The following is a 16,338-nucleotide window of genomic DNA, read 5'->3' on the forward strand; positions in this document are numbered from 1 at the left end:
TTGCGGATTAATGTGATCCAAAAACCTCCAAATGACTCTTTTTTGATATTTCGTGCCAAGCTTAGGGGGTGGATTATCCTCTGTTCATACTATTTTCTTAAAAATTGAATTGGTTAACCTAAGATCTTTGATACAATAAAAATTAGGTTTTGATTTATAATTTGATTTGATTATTTAATAAAATGAGGTTTTAAATTTATTTTTTCTAATGTTATACTCTCTCCGTCCCACAAAAATAGGCCACCTTTCTATTTTTGGCGTCCCAAATTATAGGCCACCTTCTAAATTTGGTAAACAACTTAAAAACTCAAAGTCTTATATACCCCTAATAAATATGCCTACTTATCCTCATATGAATTAATGACTTCATATTCCAATACAAAACTCACTAATAAACAAATTAGCCATCAATATATTATTTATGTATCTAAATATTATACAAGGATAAAATTGGAAAGTTCAATAAAAAAAATTAATTTGAACAAACTTAACTATATTTTTCGTAAATCTTGTGTTTGTCTAAATGGCCTATCTTTGTGGGACGGAGGGAGTATATGTTATTTAGAATCTACTATAAAGAAAAAATTTAGGTAGACTCAATCTATCACGTCATTAGTAAACTAGCCTATCACATAATGACACATCATTAAAATGATGACAATTTTATAAATTCGTTTATTACTTATTTACACATTTGAATAGTAATATTATAAGATTGCCATCATTTTAATGACGTGTCATTATGTGATAAGTTTAATTTACGGTTGACATGGTGGACTGAGTTTAACTAAAAAAAGTTTTATATTAAAAAAACTATTTTTCGTTTATTAGATTGCGAGTAGTTTTGTATTGAAATATTGTTTATGTAATTTTTGTTTTTTGTTTTTAGTTGGAGTTAGAATGCTAAAAAGTAATAATTTTTATTTTTATTTTTATTTTTATTTTCCGGTTGATTGTGATGTTGCCATTTTTGCAATAAAAAACAATAATCTATAGATTTTTGAATTACATATCTGTAAGGATTTTTAAGTTAATAACATTCTTTGAATAGTCATAATTACAATTACCCAAATATTTTTGAAAAAGACCCAACTTAAATCAATGAGAAATTATATAAAAATTACCTTAATATTCAGCTTTAAATAAGATTTAAATGGAAAATAAATAAAAATAAAACTCTAAAACTTCAAATTTAACATAATATTGAAAGAGAAAATTAAAATCCCTAATTTTAACTATTTATATCGTATGATTTCGACAAATGAGAGTATTTTTGGATTTTAGAAATATGTTTTTAATCTTGACCAACAAATGGTTTGAAACTAACGGATATTTGACAGATCGAGAGACGGAGGGGAGGGGATGATGTGTTGCTAAAATAATAAATCATTAGGGGGGAACTAATTCAATTTTAAAAATTTGATGATGAAATAGTATTATAACATAAAATCAGGGGGGTTATAATATTTATCCCTTAAAAATTATAACGAAGTTATAAAGCCACTTATTCTCTCTATCTCTCAAGAATCCTCTTCGCTGTGAATCTGTTTGATTGATTCAGGTATGCGATTCTTCTTCCTCTCTTCAATTCAAGTTTCGTAATTTAACTGTTCATAATTATATTCAAAAAAAAATTGAATCAATTTTACCATATGACCTAGAATCATAATTTTTGGGTAACTGAATAGTGAGTTTTATTAGGTTTTTTTTGTTTGAGTTAAGATTTTTGTATCTGTAATTAGTCGAGACAAACGGAACTGGAAATTATCGCGGTAATTTATCGCTGGTGCATTGTTACTCGAAATTCACCTATTTGGTAGTAATATATTCATATACACATTTTGCATATGACTGTGTTTAATTATATTCACAAAATTATTTTTTTTGTGCTTCCACATTAACAATTACAAATATCAATATACTGTATGCAGGTAAATTGCTAATTCTGTACTGAATTCTACCAGAGCATGACTCGAGCAGAGGAAGACGAGAACATTCAATTTGCGTGGGGTAAGAAGAGAGGGCTTGGTGGGAAAAAGAAAGACGTACAATTTTATGAATCGTTTACTTATGATGGTGTGGAGTATGCACTCTATGACTCTGTTTATTTATATACGGATAGTGACTCCGAGCCTCATGTTGGTAAAATCATAAAAATATGGGAGAATTCAGACAAGACCAAGAAAGTGAAAATTCTATGGTTCTTCCGTCCTTGTGAGATTCTGAACTATCTCAATGGCAACAAAGTTTGCCAGAATGAATTGTTTTTAGCATCTGGTGATGGTACAGGCCTTACAAATATTAATCCTTTGGTAACTATATCTTTTATACCCTGGTTTTAGCTTCTAATTTTGCTTCAATATAATGCATTTCATGGCTACTTTTTACCTTGGGTCATTATAGAAGTCAAAGCATAAAACTTGATCTCAATCAAGGTTTATGTTTTCGACTCAACCTTAACTCAAATAAGCTAGAATAATAAATTGAAACATTAAATGGCAAAATAGTATTATAATAGATTAACCTTGGCGAGATTGATAGGCTCAAATAATCTCAAAGAATATATTAAAATATGGGAGAGTAAATAGTAAAGTAATAGATGCAAGATTAAGCTTGTGAGATTAGCGAGTCGTGTGTTGCGGTGCTAGAAGATGGCTCGACAAATTACTTGAGTAGTCTAAATTTGAGCTCGACTATTTTACATCCCAATCATTTTAATCAAATTGTCTGATGTCCCTTGATTTGCATACACATTATGTGATAAGGTCCCATCCACATGTTTTACATTCTTATGGGAAATAGTCTAAGTTATCGGTATTGGGAGATATAAAATAGTTTAGAGAATCACCTAAAACAGGAATAATGCTAATAGGTTGATGATTATTGTGAGAAGGTTTGCGAGCCACAAATTTATAATTAATATAATTTTTGTACTTAATTCCATGTTTGCTCAAAAAACTATAATAATGAACGAACACCGTAGTTTTTAAGATTGTGTAGTGAAATACTTCATAATGAGTCGAGCTTGAGTCAAGTAGGTTTGTGATCCAAGTTTGAGCATTGCATTCTTCAATTTTTGAAATTTTTCCTAACTGATGTTCTTACTATTTTGTCATTTTGCATTTTATAGTAGTTTCTCATTCATTGAAATTTAAGCTCAATATTGTTGAAAGATCCACATATAATCAAATTGGCCAGAGCTTTAAGATCGAGTTAACTTTTGAGTGTCGAGTTTTGGACAGAGCCAAGCTCGAACTCAAGCCTAATTATGTTCTACTAGGGGTGTAAACTAGTTGAGTGTCAGTTACGTAAGATCAATTCAAAAAAATTGAGTCGAGCTTCAGCTACTCGAGCTTAACCTTGTGATAAGCTTGTATCAATTAAAGAGGCTCGTGATCCCGTGATCCCAAACGACCTTCTTACATGCTTAAAATAATAATTTATTTCATATTATATTGACTATATATACCTCTAAATATAGGTGTATATCAAATTAGTTGCTTGAAATTCATATTTTATAGTGAAATAAATTGAATACGTTAATATAATTTTTGAATTATTATTTTTGTTTTGTTTTAAACTTCAGTTGAGTTAAGGGTCGAGTAGCTCAAAAGATGTTGTTTGAGTACGAGTTCAAAAATTTAAGCCCATTTGAGGATGAGCTTGAACTTGTATAACACACTTGAGGTCGAGCTTGACACAAATCGGACTTAGCCCAATTAGTTTACACTCGTAGTTTCTAATGAGTATTATATTGTGTCTTGATTAGAATGTTAGGTTGTTCAAGTTGAGTAAAACAAGTAAAGAGTGTACACATTACAAGTTCTTAAAGGCTAGGACGTGAAAAGGATAAAGCTAATTTAGATGGAGTGGTATTGGAAGAGAGCACATGTTTCCAAGTATCTTGGTTTAAATATTCAAGATGATAAGAGGATGTGAAAAGCATGCCAGTTCTAGGGTAAGTATGATGAATAATGTGGAGAAATGCCGCGAATTCTATGTGATTGCACGATATTAACCATTTTTAAAGGGAAGCTATATTGCATTGGGTTATGACCTGCTATGATGTATGGTTGTGGATATTGAGTGATAATTACACCTCTCGTTGCCTATAAGATGCGTGTTGGGGGAAATGATAGTGGTTAGATGAAATATGATTTTATGGACTTAATTGATAAGGCAATCGACGAGAGTTTCACTTAGAACTGACATGTCAAGAGTATGGAGGTTTAGATGATTTAGTTATTCGAGTCTTAGATAAATGAATAGCTGATTAGGATTCATGATACGATGAAGGGTAGATGCTATAGCTAAACTACAACTAGGGTGATTTCGTAGGATTCCGAATACGCGGCTTCAAAACATTCATATATGTGATCTTGTTGTGTTGCATTGAATTGATAAACTCCATTGTGAGATATCTTGTAAACGGGTTGTTGAACGAGTTGTAACATAGATTTATGTTGTTAGCTCTATTGCAATTTGATTTTCCTCTATTCTATATTGGCTATGAAGCTCTGGCACTTCTCAGAAGTGTCGTATGTTGGGACACTTCAGGGACACGCGACACGTCATCGACACGCATGAGAAACGACAAAATGTCCATTTTTTAACGGTTGAAGGAAGGGGACACCAAGTACACGTTATAGATATGCAACATTTCTTCTAATTTTTTCTTTGAATATGAACACAACCCTCTCTTTTTTGAAATAAAAATACAACTCTCTTCAATTTTTTTTTAATTTTTTCTTACAATTTCTTTTCATTTCCTCAATTTAATTGATTTTTTCGTCTAATATCTTTTCTATTTCTTCTATTTATACACAAATAAACATACTCATCTCTTCAACTTCATGGATTTCTCTTTTTAAGTTCTGTGACTTTTAAGACAAAAGCCACCAAAGGGTCCTTGTGCCCAAGTCGCGAGGTGATTGGCGCCTAGGGTTCCTAGTGCACGAAGTGATAGGCGAAGCGTTCAAATTTTAAAAATAATGCGCTGAGAAACAATAACGATGAAATTTATAAAACGTATCATGATCATAAGAAGAGAAGATGTGGTCTTGATCAACTGTTTTTGCTTACTGTTGATTTCTATTTTTTTTGCGTTTCGAAGAGAAGTGTATGTTTTGATCAAGGAAAAAATAGGGTAATTAGATTGTGAGTAGATATACCATAAGAATTGAATAAGTGAAAAAATCAGGATTTTATTTTAATATTTTTAAAAAGTCAAAATAGACCTATTTTTCTTAAGGCGTGCACGCATCCTTTTCCACTCGCCAGCCTCTCCCTCTCTCTCTATATATATGCAAATTTAAATATATAATTAGTTCCCATTTCACCGCCTTATCCGTGTCTTATTTTTTAGAAAACACCGTTCATTTTGTCCATACATGTTCCTGTATCCGTCAGTGCTACATATTTTTTGTACGATTGAGGCTTGTGAATTGCACTGCAAATACTTATCCATGCGCTAGTGCTACTGCTAGCAGAAATGAAGTGGCTTTTCTTTTTTACTCTAAGCATATTTAGTTTTTTTAGAGCTTCCTTAAGGAAGCTTATTTTTTGACATTAAATCAGGAGGCAATTGCGGGAAAGTGCAATGTTATATGCGTTTCAAAGGACAATAGAAATCTACAACCTTCACAAGAAGAACTTCAAAAGGCGGACTTCATATTTTACCGTGCTTTTGATGTCGGGCGCAAGATGATCTTGGATAAGATAGATGATAAAATTGCGCTAGTTGATGGTATGTATTATCCAACGTTTCATATTTTACCATGCTTTTGACGTCGGGTGCAATATGATCACATTCATATTTTTAATTCTGATTATTGTGTTTCTTGTGTTGTATTTTTGTAATTGTTGCAGGTAAGTTTTTACTTAACAAACTCCATAGTCAGAAATCTAGTGCTGTTACTGAGCGTGATCCAGTCAAGAAAGAGGACCTTGGAAATGCTACGGTTGCCGGTGGTACAACACTTTCTTTTGAGATGACCGCTTCAGGGGAGCAAAAAACTTTGAAGGCAGACAACTGTTTAATTGATATTCTAGCAAAAGAAAATGGAGATTCTAATGTTTTGATTACACAACGAAGCTTGTCTAATGACACGATCACTTTAAAGTCTAAGGATGATCCTGTTAAGGGTCACAGTAAAGCTGGTTTAATTCTTGCCACTGAAGTTCAAGTTGAAGAGGGGGTGGAAGCAACCGAAGATTCTGTTAGATTTGCTAATAGGCCACTAAAAGATGACAAACATGATAGTTCTGTCAAAGCATCTGATAGTAACAAGGAGATAATTGTGCAGAAATTAGTTCGTGATTCTAGCTGCTGTGATGCTAAGGCCGTAAGTCAAACAGTCACAGCTTTTGAAGACAAATCTAAACGTAAATTTGTAAAGGATCCCCAGGAGACAGAGTTTATTTCTTCTAAGAGGCCAAAGCTTGATGAGAAGCTTACAAAGTTTGCCAATGAAAATTTGCCTAGAGAATCTCCTCAAGATGTCTCGAATGATGATGCTGTTAGGGGTAATGGTAAAGTTGGTAAAGTTCCTGCCCCTGCCATAAGTCAAACAGTCACAGCTTTTGAAGACAAATCTAAACATAAATCTGTAAAGGATCCCCAGGAGACAGAGTTTATTTCTTCTAAGAGGCCAAAGCTTGATGAGAAGCTTACAAAGTTTGACAATGAAAATTTGCCTAGAGAATCTCCTCAAGAAGTCTCGAATGATGATGCTGTTAGGGGTAATGGTAAAGTTGGTAAAGTTCCTGCCCCTGATGCTCAAATAAAAAAGAAGTTAAAGGCTGTAGAAGATTGTAGCAGATATCTGCCATCAAAAAATGATGCACTTAATTATTCTATTCAGCCATCTGACAGTAATAAAGAGAAATCTGATGGTAATAAAGGGAAAATTGTGCAGAAATTAGTACAGGATTCTCAATGTTATGATGCCAAGCCTACTGGTAAAACTATTGCTGTTGTAGAGAAATCTAGACCTCAACTTATTAAGGAGTCTGATGAGAAAAAGATCATTTCTTCTAATAAGCCAAAGGTTGATGGGAAGCCTATGCAGTTTTCTAATGGGAAATTGCCTGGAGAATCTTCAAGGGAGGCGTGTAATGATATCAGCAAAGCTAGTAGTAAAATATTGGAAGTCACTCGAAGACCAGAAGTTGTAAGTTGGATTTTTAGGACCTTTAATGACTCAGTTTTCTTTTTGTTTATGTGAGTTTTCCTTTGTTCAGTAGTTCTAGCGGCGCTTATATTAGTACTAACACTAAGGTTTGTATGTTTATTGACAGGATAAAAGCAAATGGTTTTCAGGACTTGTAAGTGTCCTTTTTCAGTTCGCACTGTTGCCTAATTTTGATTCTGTTTTGTTTACTTATTACTTAGGCTGACACCTAATGTTAATAAATGCCATGCATATATTTTCCAGCCTTGGGAAGAAAGAATAAAAGCTGCAAATGAAAGTGGAAGGGTAGTCTTGCTCCAAAATTTGGATCCTTCTTACACTGGAGCAGAAGTGGAGGTAAATTTTTTTCTAAAAAATAAATTCTTTTAACTGATTACATACATACTTTTGTGTTGCAGCATTTCACAATTGTAGTTTTCTGTTACTGTGGATAACTATCGTCTTCCTTCCGCACTCCCTGACCTTCATCACCCATTTCCCCTAATTTTGACGTCTTGGCTACTTGTTTTTTTTCATGTTTTCTTAGCCACTATCTTTGGTCAATTTTTTCCTTCTTTTTGAATTTTCTACTAATGTAGTTTAATTGTTCAGGACATTGTTTGGCATGCTTTGAAGCAACATTGCACAGCAAAAATTATTCCACGAGTTGAATACTCTAGCCCGCACTCTGGTACAAGGACCACTTATCTTTTAGTTTCTATTAATTTTGCTTACAAGCTTTGGTTTTTATTCTATAAGGTGTATTAAGCAGACTTTTTGGTGAGAAGTAGGACTTGACAATAGGGTTATGTGTCGGGTTGATTTGATTCATTTTGAAATCGACCAAAACTGACCATCATCGATATGTCAAAGTTCAATCTTAACCAAATCGCAATAAATGTTTAGACCAACTCTGAGCCGAACTGAACTATTTGGTCAGTTCAATTAACATTTTTAATTTAAATTTATTTTGATATATTTTGAAAGTAACTTAAAAATAAAGAAGTATAAACTAATAGAATTTCATGTATAAAATTATTAACATATTTTCTAAGGGGTATTGACAAAGCAAATTCCAACGTTTCATATTTGTAGGGATTTAATTCCAATGTTCAAAACGTTACAAAATAAACCCAAACTTTTCCGTTTTTTACATTTTGTATCCCAATTTTAATTTTCGAAACGGAGAGGAGACGAGTTTGAAGAACGAGATTGATATGTTTGATGCTAGGTATTTAGATTAGAAGGAGAACAATACCGTTTTGTTCAAAACAAATCGGTTTTGTTTTGTTCAAAACGACACCTTTCTTTAAATAAAATTTTGAAGTCAACGGCCATTGTGATGTCCTGCCACAATGTCCATGACCTGGCATTCCTTGTAAACAAAATATGAAGTTCACTGAATGTTAAATTTTTTATAGAATTAACTTAGTATAAATAGATTACTAAAAATATATATTACATGTAGGTTACATATTAGAAAATATACTACATGTAATAGTTATAAATGAAGTATACATGAAACATGCATCTATTTATATTAATCTTTTTTTAAATTTGTAAATATTTTAATATATTAGTTATTTGTTCGATTGTTCAATAATGTTCAAACTGAATATTTACAAAAACCTCGACTGAACTTTTTTTGCTGTTTTAATTTGATTTGATTCAATTTGTTTGCACACCCTGCTTGACATTGTGCGCTTTCACATGCTCACACTAGCATTGCTAGTATAAACCTATCTTTATGCTGACAATATTTAGTGCTTGCGTTGCAGGTCAAGGTTTTGCTATATTTAAAACAAAGGAAGCAGCCGAGACAACTATCACAAAACTTAATGAAGGTTGCCTTATGATGTCGAATGGGAGGTAATCAACTTTAGTCCATCATTGTTGGTACTCATTCTTAATTTGCTTCCATCAAGACATAATAAAATTGATAGATATTATGAAATGAGTTTGATTTATTTTTCCGTCAAAATCATCATACTATGATCTAGATACCTGGTCCATGAGTTAACAAATGAGTTGCTAGATAATCTATTTTTAAGTTTGTTAGATAACCATTTCATTAGAAAATCCAAAGTTTTTTTTATGAGGCTCTCATAATGATTTGATTATTTCTAACACATTTGCACACGAATGTTCTTTAGATTTTAAAGCGTGAATAAACACATCCGCTTTACCTTGTACTTGAATTTTTAATTAATTAAATGGGGTTGTCTAGGATCAAATCCAAAACCTTTCTATCATCCAAAAATATAAGCCGCTAGGTGAGCTTCGACTATATTGTATTATATCTAACAAGGCTTTTAAATAAGCTAGTTTTTAGTCCTTAACGTAGTTACTAGATTCGCGATGGCGCGAGTCGTGGTATGGGGACGGGTACTTAATTCGCTTGTAGTTAGAGAATCCCATGCTTCAGGGATAGGATTCATCGGCTCGTTCTTTCGGGACACGGGGCCATTTCCTATTTGACAAATAAAGAGTGCAATGTCCAATTTGATATTCTTTCTTCTTCTTCTTCAATGGCGGTTATTTACTTTCATTGCATATATTCAATGGCCGTTATATTTGGAACTCCACCCCTGCAAATCAATTCGCATTCGTGTTCCAAGGCGAATCAGATTGCCAAAGAACCGCGAACTGGTTCACATTACTAGGGGGGAGGAGCAAATCTAGTAACTATGGTCCTAAACTAAGTGAGCTCCCGAGTTGTAATAGCCGTGTTATGAATTGTGAAAAGTGATGCGTTCAATTAAATTTCATTTCAATGTGTAATTTTAAGGATTGAACTTGATTGAGCTTCCATTGATTTGCTCTCTAAGAGGTTAGGTAATGAAATTTTTAAAAGGAGGTCAAAAGGAAATAACGAGTCAATTCAAAAGGAGAACAAAAGATATAAGAGGCATTTGGGCATTTTGATGCTAAAATACAATTATCGGCTTCTAATAGCTTCAAAAGTTTGTTGTGTAGTTTTGGGTGACTTTAATGATTATGATGACCATCTTTAGTGATTTGTGTGACAATGTCATATGACGGAATAGAAAGGAGACATATTGGTGGCAACCTAGACAATGAAAGGTTTTAGAAGGTGGAAATTTGTGAAGTTGATTTCTTTGGTTTTTTTCTATTGATTATGGTGCATGGTTGAGAATAGAACATTTGCTTTTACAAAGGTAACCTATTTTTTCATAGTGCATTTGAGACGTGGGGCTCGACTAGAATGTTGTTTAACAAATATACCTTGGCGAATGACATACTTAATATGTTATTCTTGAAATTGTTGATGTTTTTGATGATACAAAGAAGGACGACTACACTTTTCACCCAGTGGCTTTCAACATTCAATGAAAATTACTTCAACTTCAAGCGGCGTTTACTCTATAGACTTCTTACTAGTTGAAATATTTCAAAAATCGTCACCTTGAATCAAGTTTGTGCCAATTCCTTTTATGCTCCATCATTATAGGACCGTTTGAAATTCGTCCTTTGAGCTATGATTATGGATCTTCCATTGCTAATGATGAATTTTACTAAGTCATATTTTTGTTATGATGTCTTATAGTAATCAAGACCTTTGTTCTTTTCTTTGTCCCTTTATTTACCAAGTCATATTCAAGTCCTTTGAGCAAATAATCTTTATTTGTAGGCCTCTGGTTGGAAGTTTTGCAAAACTTACTTTTCGTGGAAAGCCATCAACGTTTTTTGGTCACATGTCTTTTGACAAAACTAGACAACAACAAATGCAACGTGAGATGGTAATTCTTGCACTCTTCCATCTTATTTTCATGAACTTCAAATTCAATTGGACTACTAGGCAATTTTACGTCAGAAAAATGCTGATGTGGACGCCAGAACAGAACAATGGTTATTCCGGTTTACACATCATTTTTTTGACGGAAAATTACTTGGTGTCTAAAATTGTTAAAAATTGATAGTTCATGTACTAATTTGCTAAAATTAAAAGTTCGTGTTAAATTTGCAAAACAAGCTAAAGTTTGTGATTTTTCCGCTATTAAGCCATGCGAGAATGATATTGATTTTTGCCCACCTTATACAAGATATTTGACTTAAGTGGCAATTTGACTCCTCAATTTGTAAGAAATGGGCAATTAATACATAAATTAATTTTGTGGGCAAATTAGTCACGAACTTGTTGATTATGGACAATTAACCCCATTGGGACAAATTAGTTTACAAGTTGAGGGGGTAAATTGCCAATTTAGGAAACTATTAGCTTACAAGTTGAGGGGACAAATTGCCAAAATGGGGTTAATTGCCCATAATCAACAAGTTCGTGACTAATTTGCCTACAAAGTTAATTTATGTGTTAATTGCCCATTGCTTATAAGTTGAAGGGGCAAATTTCCACTTAAGTCCAAGATATTTCTTGTTCAGTTATATTCTTCAATCTATATGTGAATTGGGATGAGTAGCACAGACACGAGTATGGAGAATGGGGATTTTGGACACACAAATGGCGAAACAATGTTATTTTAAGGTATCCTATGTGGAAAATGAAATTCCGTGTCCGAAACGTCTCGGAAACGGGACACGTTGATTAAAAGAAGTGTCTGTGTTACCTAGTTGGGATGTCACATCCTTTCACCTTATTGCTCGCAATTTTCTCACGGTTCACACCAATCTAGCTAAGAATTTTTTAAAAGTTGAAATATACTATTTGTTTCATTTCTATTAAGGTAAAGATTCATTGTATTATTATTTTGGATTAGAAACTTAAAATAAGACTTATTCTTTCAAATGAAATTATCAACAAATGAAATTAAACTTGGATGTGTCATTTTAGTCAAGTAAAACAAGAATTCTAATGTCATTATAAATATACAAATGATTTAAAAATTTATGTGTTATTTTTAGTGATCAATTAAGACTTAAGTAGCAATTTGCCACTTCAACTTGTAAGTAAAGGGCAATTAACATATAAACTAATTTTGTTGGCAAATCAATGCACAAACTTGGTAATTATGGGCAATTAGCCCATTTTGGCAAATTAATTTACAAGTTAAGTGGGCAAATTACCAATTTAGGAGACAATTAACTTACAAATTGAGGGGAAAAATTGTCATAATGGGGCAAATTGCTCATAATCAGTAAATTCATGTACTGATTTGTCCACAAAGTTAATTTATATGTTAATTGTTCATGCTTACAAGTTGGAGGGGTATATTGCCACTTAAGTCGATAAATTAACTTAAATATGTCATTACCATTTATTTAAACTTACCATTTATTTGAGAAATGATTTGATATTTATTGCTTTTATGCCTTTTTATAATAGGCCTAAAGACTATTTAAATCTAAACATTTTCGTTTATACCATTACAATCAAACATTATGCCATTATTATTTATTTTAGACTTTCATTTGATATATTAATATTGGAGAAATGGTTTGATATTTATCGCTTTTATGCTTTTTATAATAGGCCTAAAGACTATTTTCGTTTCTTATCAATTACAACCAAACATTGTATCCCAATTTCAAATTTACCTACATGGCAATACATGTAGGTGCATAGCTAAACTATATTCAACACATCATACCCAAGTGGACTAATATTAGACTTACCGGACACCTAAAATACATTAGATACATCATAAATATAGAAATCAACAAGTTTTAATGGGTAAGTATTGAGTTTTTTTATTTTCTAAAAATTGAGTTTGATTGGAATGGTAAGAAAAATGGATAAATGATAAGATTTAACTATTATGTAGTCCAATTAGGCAACTTGTGTCTTGCCACATAGGTCAATTTTATACTCAAGCTAAAATTGAAATACAATTGGAACAAATCTTAAAGGTTGGAATATCATTGTAAAAATTAAAAGGTTCAGTTGTAATTGATAATGAACTAAAGGTTTAGATTTAAATAGCATGTAGTAGCTCTTTATATTATTACTCCCTCTGTCTCAAATTAGTAGACACTATTTCCATTTTTTTTATCCCAAATTATAGGCGGTAATTTATTACTTAATGCTTAATTGTTATATGTGCTTACTTATTATGGTTGAATGCATTAAAGAAACATAAAGGACGTTACAAGAAAAAATTACCACTACAGTAAATAAGGTTAAGTGGGGTATTTTTTTGGCTTAAATGCACCAAAAATCACCAACTTTCGCTTGTTTTTAGTATTTAACATAATTTTTTTATTTTGGCATATTTAACATGAATTTTGATTTTTTGCAATTAAGACCACGTGTGTGTTTCCTTTGAAAGATAGTGTCATTTTACATCCAAACGGTGCCGTTTTACATCCAAACGGTGCCGTTTTACATCCAAACGGTGCCGTTTTACATCTAAAACGGTGTCAGTGTCTTTAATTACAAAATTTTGCAAGTTCATGTACTTTTTTGCTAAAATTAAAAGATTATGTTAAATACCAAAAACACGGTAAAGTTGGTGATTTTTAGTGCATTTAAGCCGTATTTTTTTATAAAATAACTCATTTTACCTAGATAAGTCAATTTCTTAATACTTGTGCCTATCAACTTGGGACAGAGAGAGTATTAAAGTTCTCTATTCCAAGTTGTGTTTAATATTTATCCACTTCATTTTTTCTTTTAGTTATTTTCTTTGACAATGTGAATTTGTTTAAGAATTTTAATTTATTTATTTCATAGTAGAAAGATCTTATTTGGTCTTTCAATTTACTGCATGGGTGAGTTTAGTAGTTTTAGCCTATTAGTTAGCCATGCTAAGGGATATTAACTTTCACTCATATTCATCAAAAGAAAAAAGAAAAAAAAACTTACTCATAACAGCTAACTAATAGGCATTGACAACAGTAGGAAGTCGCATGCCACATTTATATTTTATTTCTGTTAGATCCAACCATCAAACATGAACAGTCCTAGATACTTGGATCAAAATGTCAATGCTTCATAGTCATACAGTCACACTGTTGGTATTTCTTCTGACCGTGGTTGGCTCTGACTCTTTATTTTCATGACTTATCACGGTACTATATATTTGGCCAAGACTTGTTGCGCCACCCATTGTTGGCTCTTGTTATTTTAAGGAAATGAATCTAAAGCCACTAGTGTTAAACCACCACACATAATAATTTGGTGGTTTTAACTTTAGTATTCTAGTTAGAGCTTCAGCTTGGGCTTTTATTTTTCAGTACTTCACTTTCCCTTAATTGTATGATCATGTTACTTTGGCCGTAACATGATGCATTACAACTTTTTTGTTAAGAGCTGTAACAAAACATATGTCCTGTCAGGCTTTAAGGTCGCAAAATCATTGTTTATTTTTTGGCTGTTTGAGTGGTTAAGACTGTAATTTCGAGAAGCAGGTAAATAGTTGGTTTGCATGAAAGTAGGTTTACTAGAACCAATGCGTTTATTCTTTTAACAATAAGTTCAATTGATTAATCCAGAAAAGTTGTAAAGATTCTTTTTAACCTATATTATATCCCAATCTGCATGAATATTTCGTTTATCTTTTCTTTTTCACTTATATAGAGAGAAGCTGTATCTACATCACATTGTTCTCAACCCAACACAATTGAGTATGACATGGCTTTGGAATGGTGCTTAAAACAAGAACAAACAAAGCTAGAATGGAAGAAATTGTACCAGGTTTGAAATTTGTGCTCCTAATTTCTTATATTATCTTTCATCAATATTAATGCGTGCCTAGTTTTTATGAATCTTAATTTGTGTTCCGCTCATCAAGAATTATGCTGGAAATGTTGTTTTTTTTCCTTTCTTAGCGACATGGAAAAGAGTTGTCAAAACTCAAGGTTGCTATGAAGTCGAGATGAGATGAAAAGAATGTCTTGTTCTTCTTGGTAAGTGTTTTAAATACAATAGCTGTATTTTCTCTAGTTTTTCTCTTAATATTTGGAATAAAATACCTTTAAATGCTTTGGAAATAGGATAGCATGCAATTCTCGAATGATTTGATATTTTTTAGTTTGGCATACTAATCTGAGTTTTTAGAGATTTAAATGCGTATTTTCATGTTTGTAGTAACTAAAGTTTTAGATAAAATAACATATATGTATAATTCTTAAAACACTATCAATGTTGCTTAGTTATTTCAGATTTCAATTTGGAATTGGGATCTTGGATTTAAATGTCCATTATTGTTCGTTTTCCGTTTCCAAGCTCTTGTTTTCCTCTAATGTTGCTCTACCATTTATGGTCCCCTATTGAATATTGATAGGCTAGTTCCTCTTTCATGGCATCATAAACTTTATCAGGAAATGATTCCTTAAAGATATATTTGGGTCAAGGTTAATCAAGCACCACAACTTACAGTTGGAAGCCGGTGATGGTGGATTTTGGCATTTGACAAAACGGAACCTCGGAAGTTCTTAAATTTTGACGATTTCTTCTGCGGAAAAGGAAGTCCTTTTAATGTACCTGATGCGGTGGTTTTGTTGGGTACATTTAGTCAATTGTCTGTGAACGACGTCTCTTTATTTATTTTTCTGTGTTGCCTCCTTGATGGTAACAGATGTGTAAAGTATATTAAATGAAACTCATCGCGATGACGATGCTTTTTCTTGGCTCAAGAAAAGATGTCTAATCTTACAGCAATGTTCATTACGGCGTGGAAGTATGAAGCTGCAGGTATCGTTTTGTTCCTATTATTTTTCTAAATTCAGAGTTTAGTTTCTTAAAATTTGATGTTAGCTGACAACTTTGGTTACCTTAAGGCGAAAGTTGATGCTGACCTTTGTGTATCCTAGGAGACAACAAACACAAACAGTTCCTAGTTTGTTTTGAAGCAAAAATTTCAACTTTTTGGTTGAAAGGGTGATGGTTTGGTTTTGTGGTCTATTTAGGACATCATCATTGTCGTCGTGAGAAGCCTCATCACCATCATTAGTTTCCACCTTCTCCATTCCCTCATAATCCTTTCTAACGCCTCAAACCGAGCAAGAGCTGCCTAAAAAGTATTTAGCAAAAAATTATTTAAAAGAAGAGAGATTACTAAGAGCTGCTGATTTTCATAAGATGAAAAGTGCACAGCATAGACACCTGAGTTTGATTATCATTGCTAGCCAAAGCAGCCGACATTTTGGTAACATGTTTACGCGTTCGGCTTGACATTTGCCGATTTAGTAAAAGAATACACACCAGTGAAAATTCGAGTGGAAACGAATTCTATTAGGTGCAAAATTA

General features: G+C 32.5%; 1 protein-coding gene across 5 annotated transcripts; it reads left to right on the forward strand.

Moving 5' to 3' along the window:
* The first annotated feature begins 1,474 nt into the window (after window positions 1–1,474).
* LOC126660685 (protein ANTI-SILENCING 1) lies at window positions 1,475–15,800 on the forward strand. 5 transcript variants are annotated; one of them, XM_050354290.1, is made up of 12 exons: window positions 1,475–1,561; window positions 1,932–2,312; window positions 5,578–5,746; window positions 5,869–7,172; window positions 7,300–7,326; window positions 7,437–7,529; window positions 7,785–7,863; window positions 8,951–9,041; window positions 10,825–10,933; window positions 14,668–14,784; window positions 14,919–14,996; window positions 15,411–15,800. In XM_050354290.1, the coding sequence occupies exons 2-11, from the start codon at window positions 1,968–1,970 to the stop codon at window positions 14,967–14,969; spliced, it is 2,385 nt and encodes a 794-aa protein (XP_050210247.1). In that variant the 5' UTR covers window positions 1,475–1,561; window positions 1,932–1,967; the 3' UTR covers window positions 14,970–14,996; window positions 15,411–15,800. The 5 variants fall into 5 exon arrangements, 4 of the variants coding, with proteins under 4 accessions (XP_050210247.1, XP_050210248.1, XP_050210249.1 ...); XM_050354291.1 differs by having other exon boundaries at window positions 1,965–2,312; XM_050354292.2 differs by lacking the exon at window positions 1,475–1,561 and having other exon boundaries at window positions 15,374–15,800.
* The last annotated feature ends 538 nt before the right edge of the window (window positions 15,801–16,338 follow it).

The sequence above is a fragment of the Mercurialis annua genome, linkage group LG8, assembly GCF_937616625.2.
Source record: "Mercurialis annua linkage group LG8, ddMerAnnu1.2, whole genome shotgun sequence".
NCBI lineage: Eukaryota > Viridiplantae > Streptophyta > Magnoliopsida > Malpighiales > Euphorbiaceae > Mercurialis > Mercurialis annua.

Bases quoted from the DNA above. Each gene is read 5' to 3' on its own strand.
- LOC126660685 (XM_050354290.1), top strand. From the start codon at position 1,968: ATGACTCGAGCAGAGGAAGACGAGAACATTCAATTTGCGTGGGGTAAG. The intron at 7,173-7,299 runs GTAAGTTGGATT...GTTTATTGACAG, and splicing joins TCACTCGAAGACCAGAAGTT to GATAAAAGCAAATGGTTTTC. The intron at 14,785-14,918 runs GTTTGAAATTTG...TTCCTTTCTTAG, and splicing joins AATGGAAGAAATTGTACCAG to CGACATGGAAAAGAGTTGTC.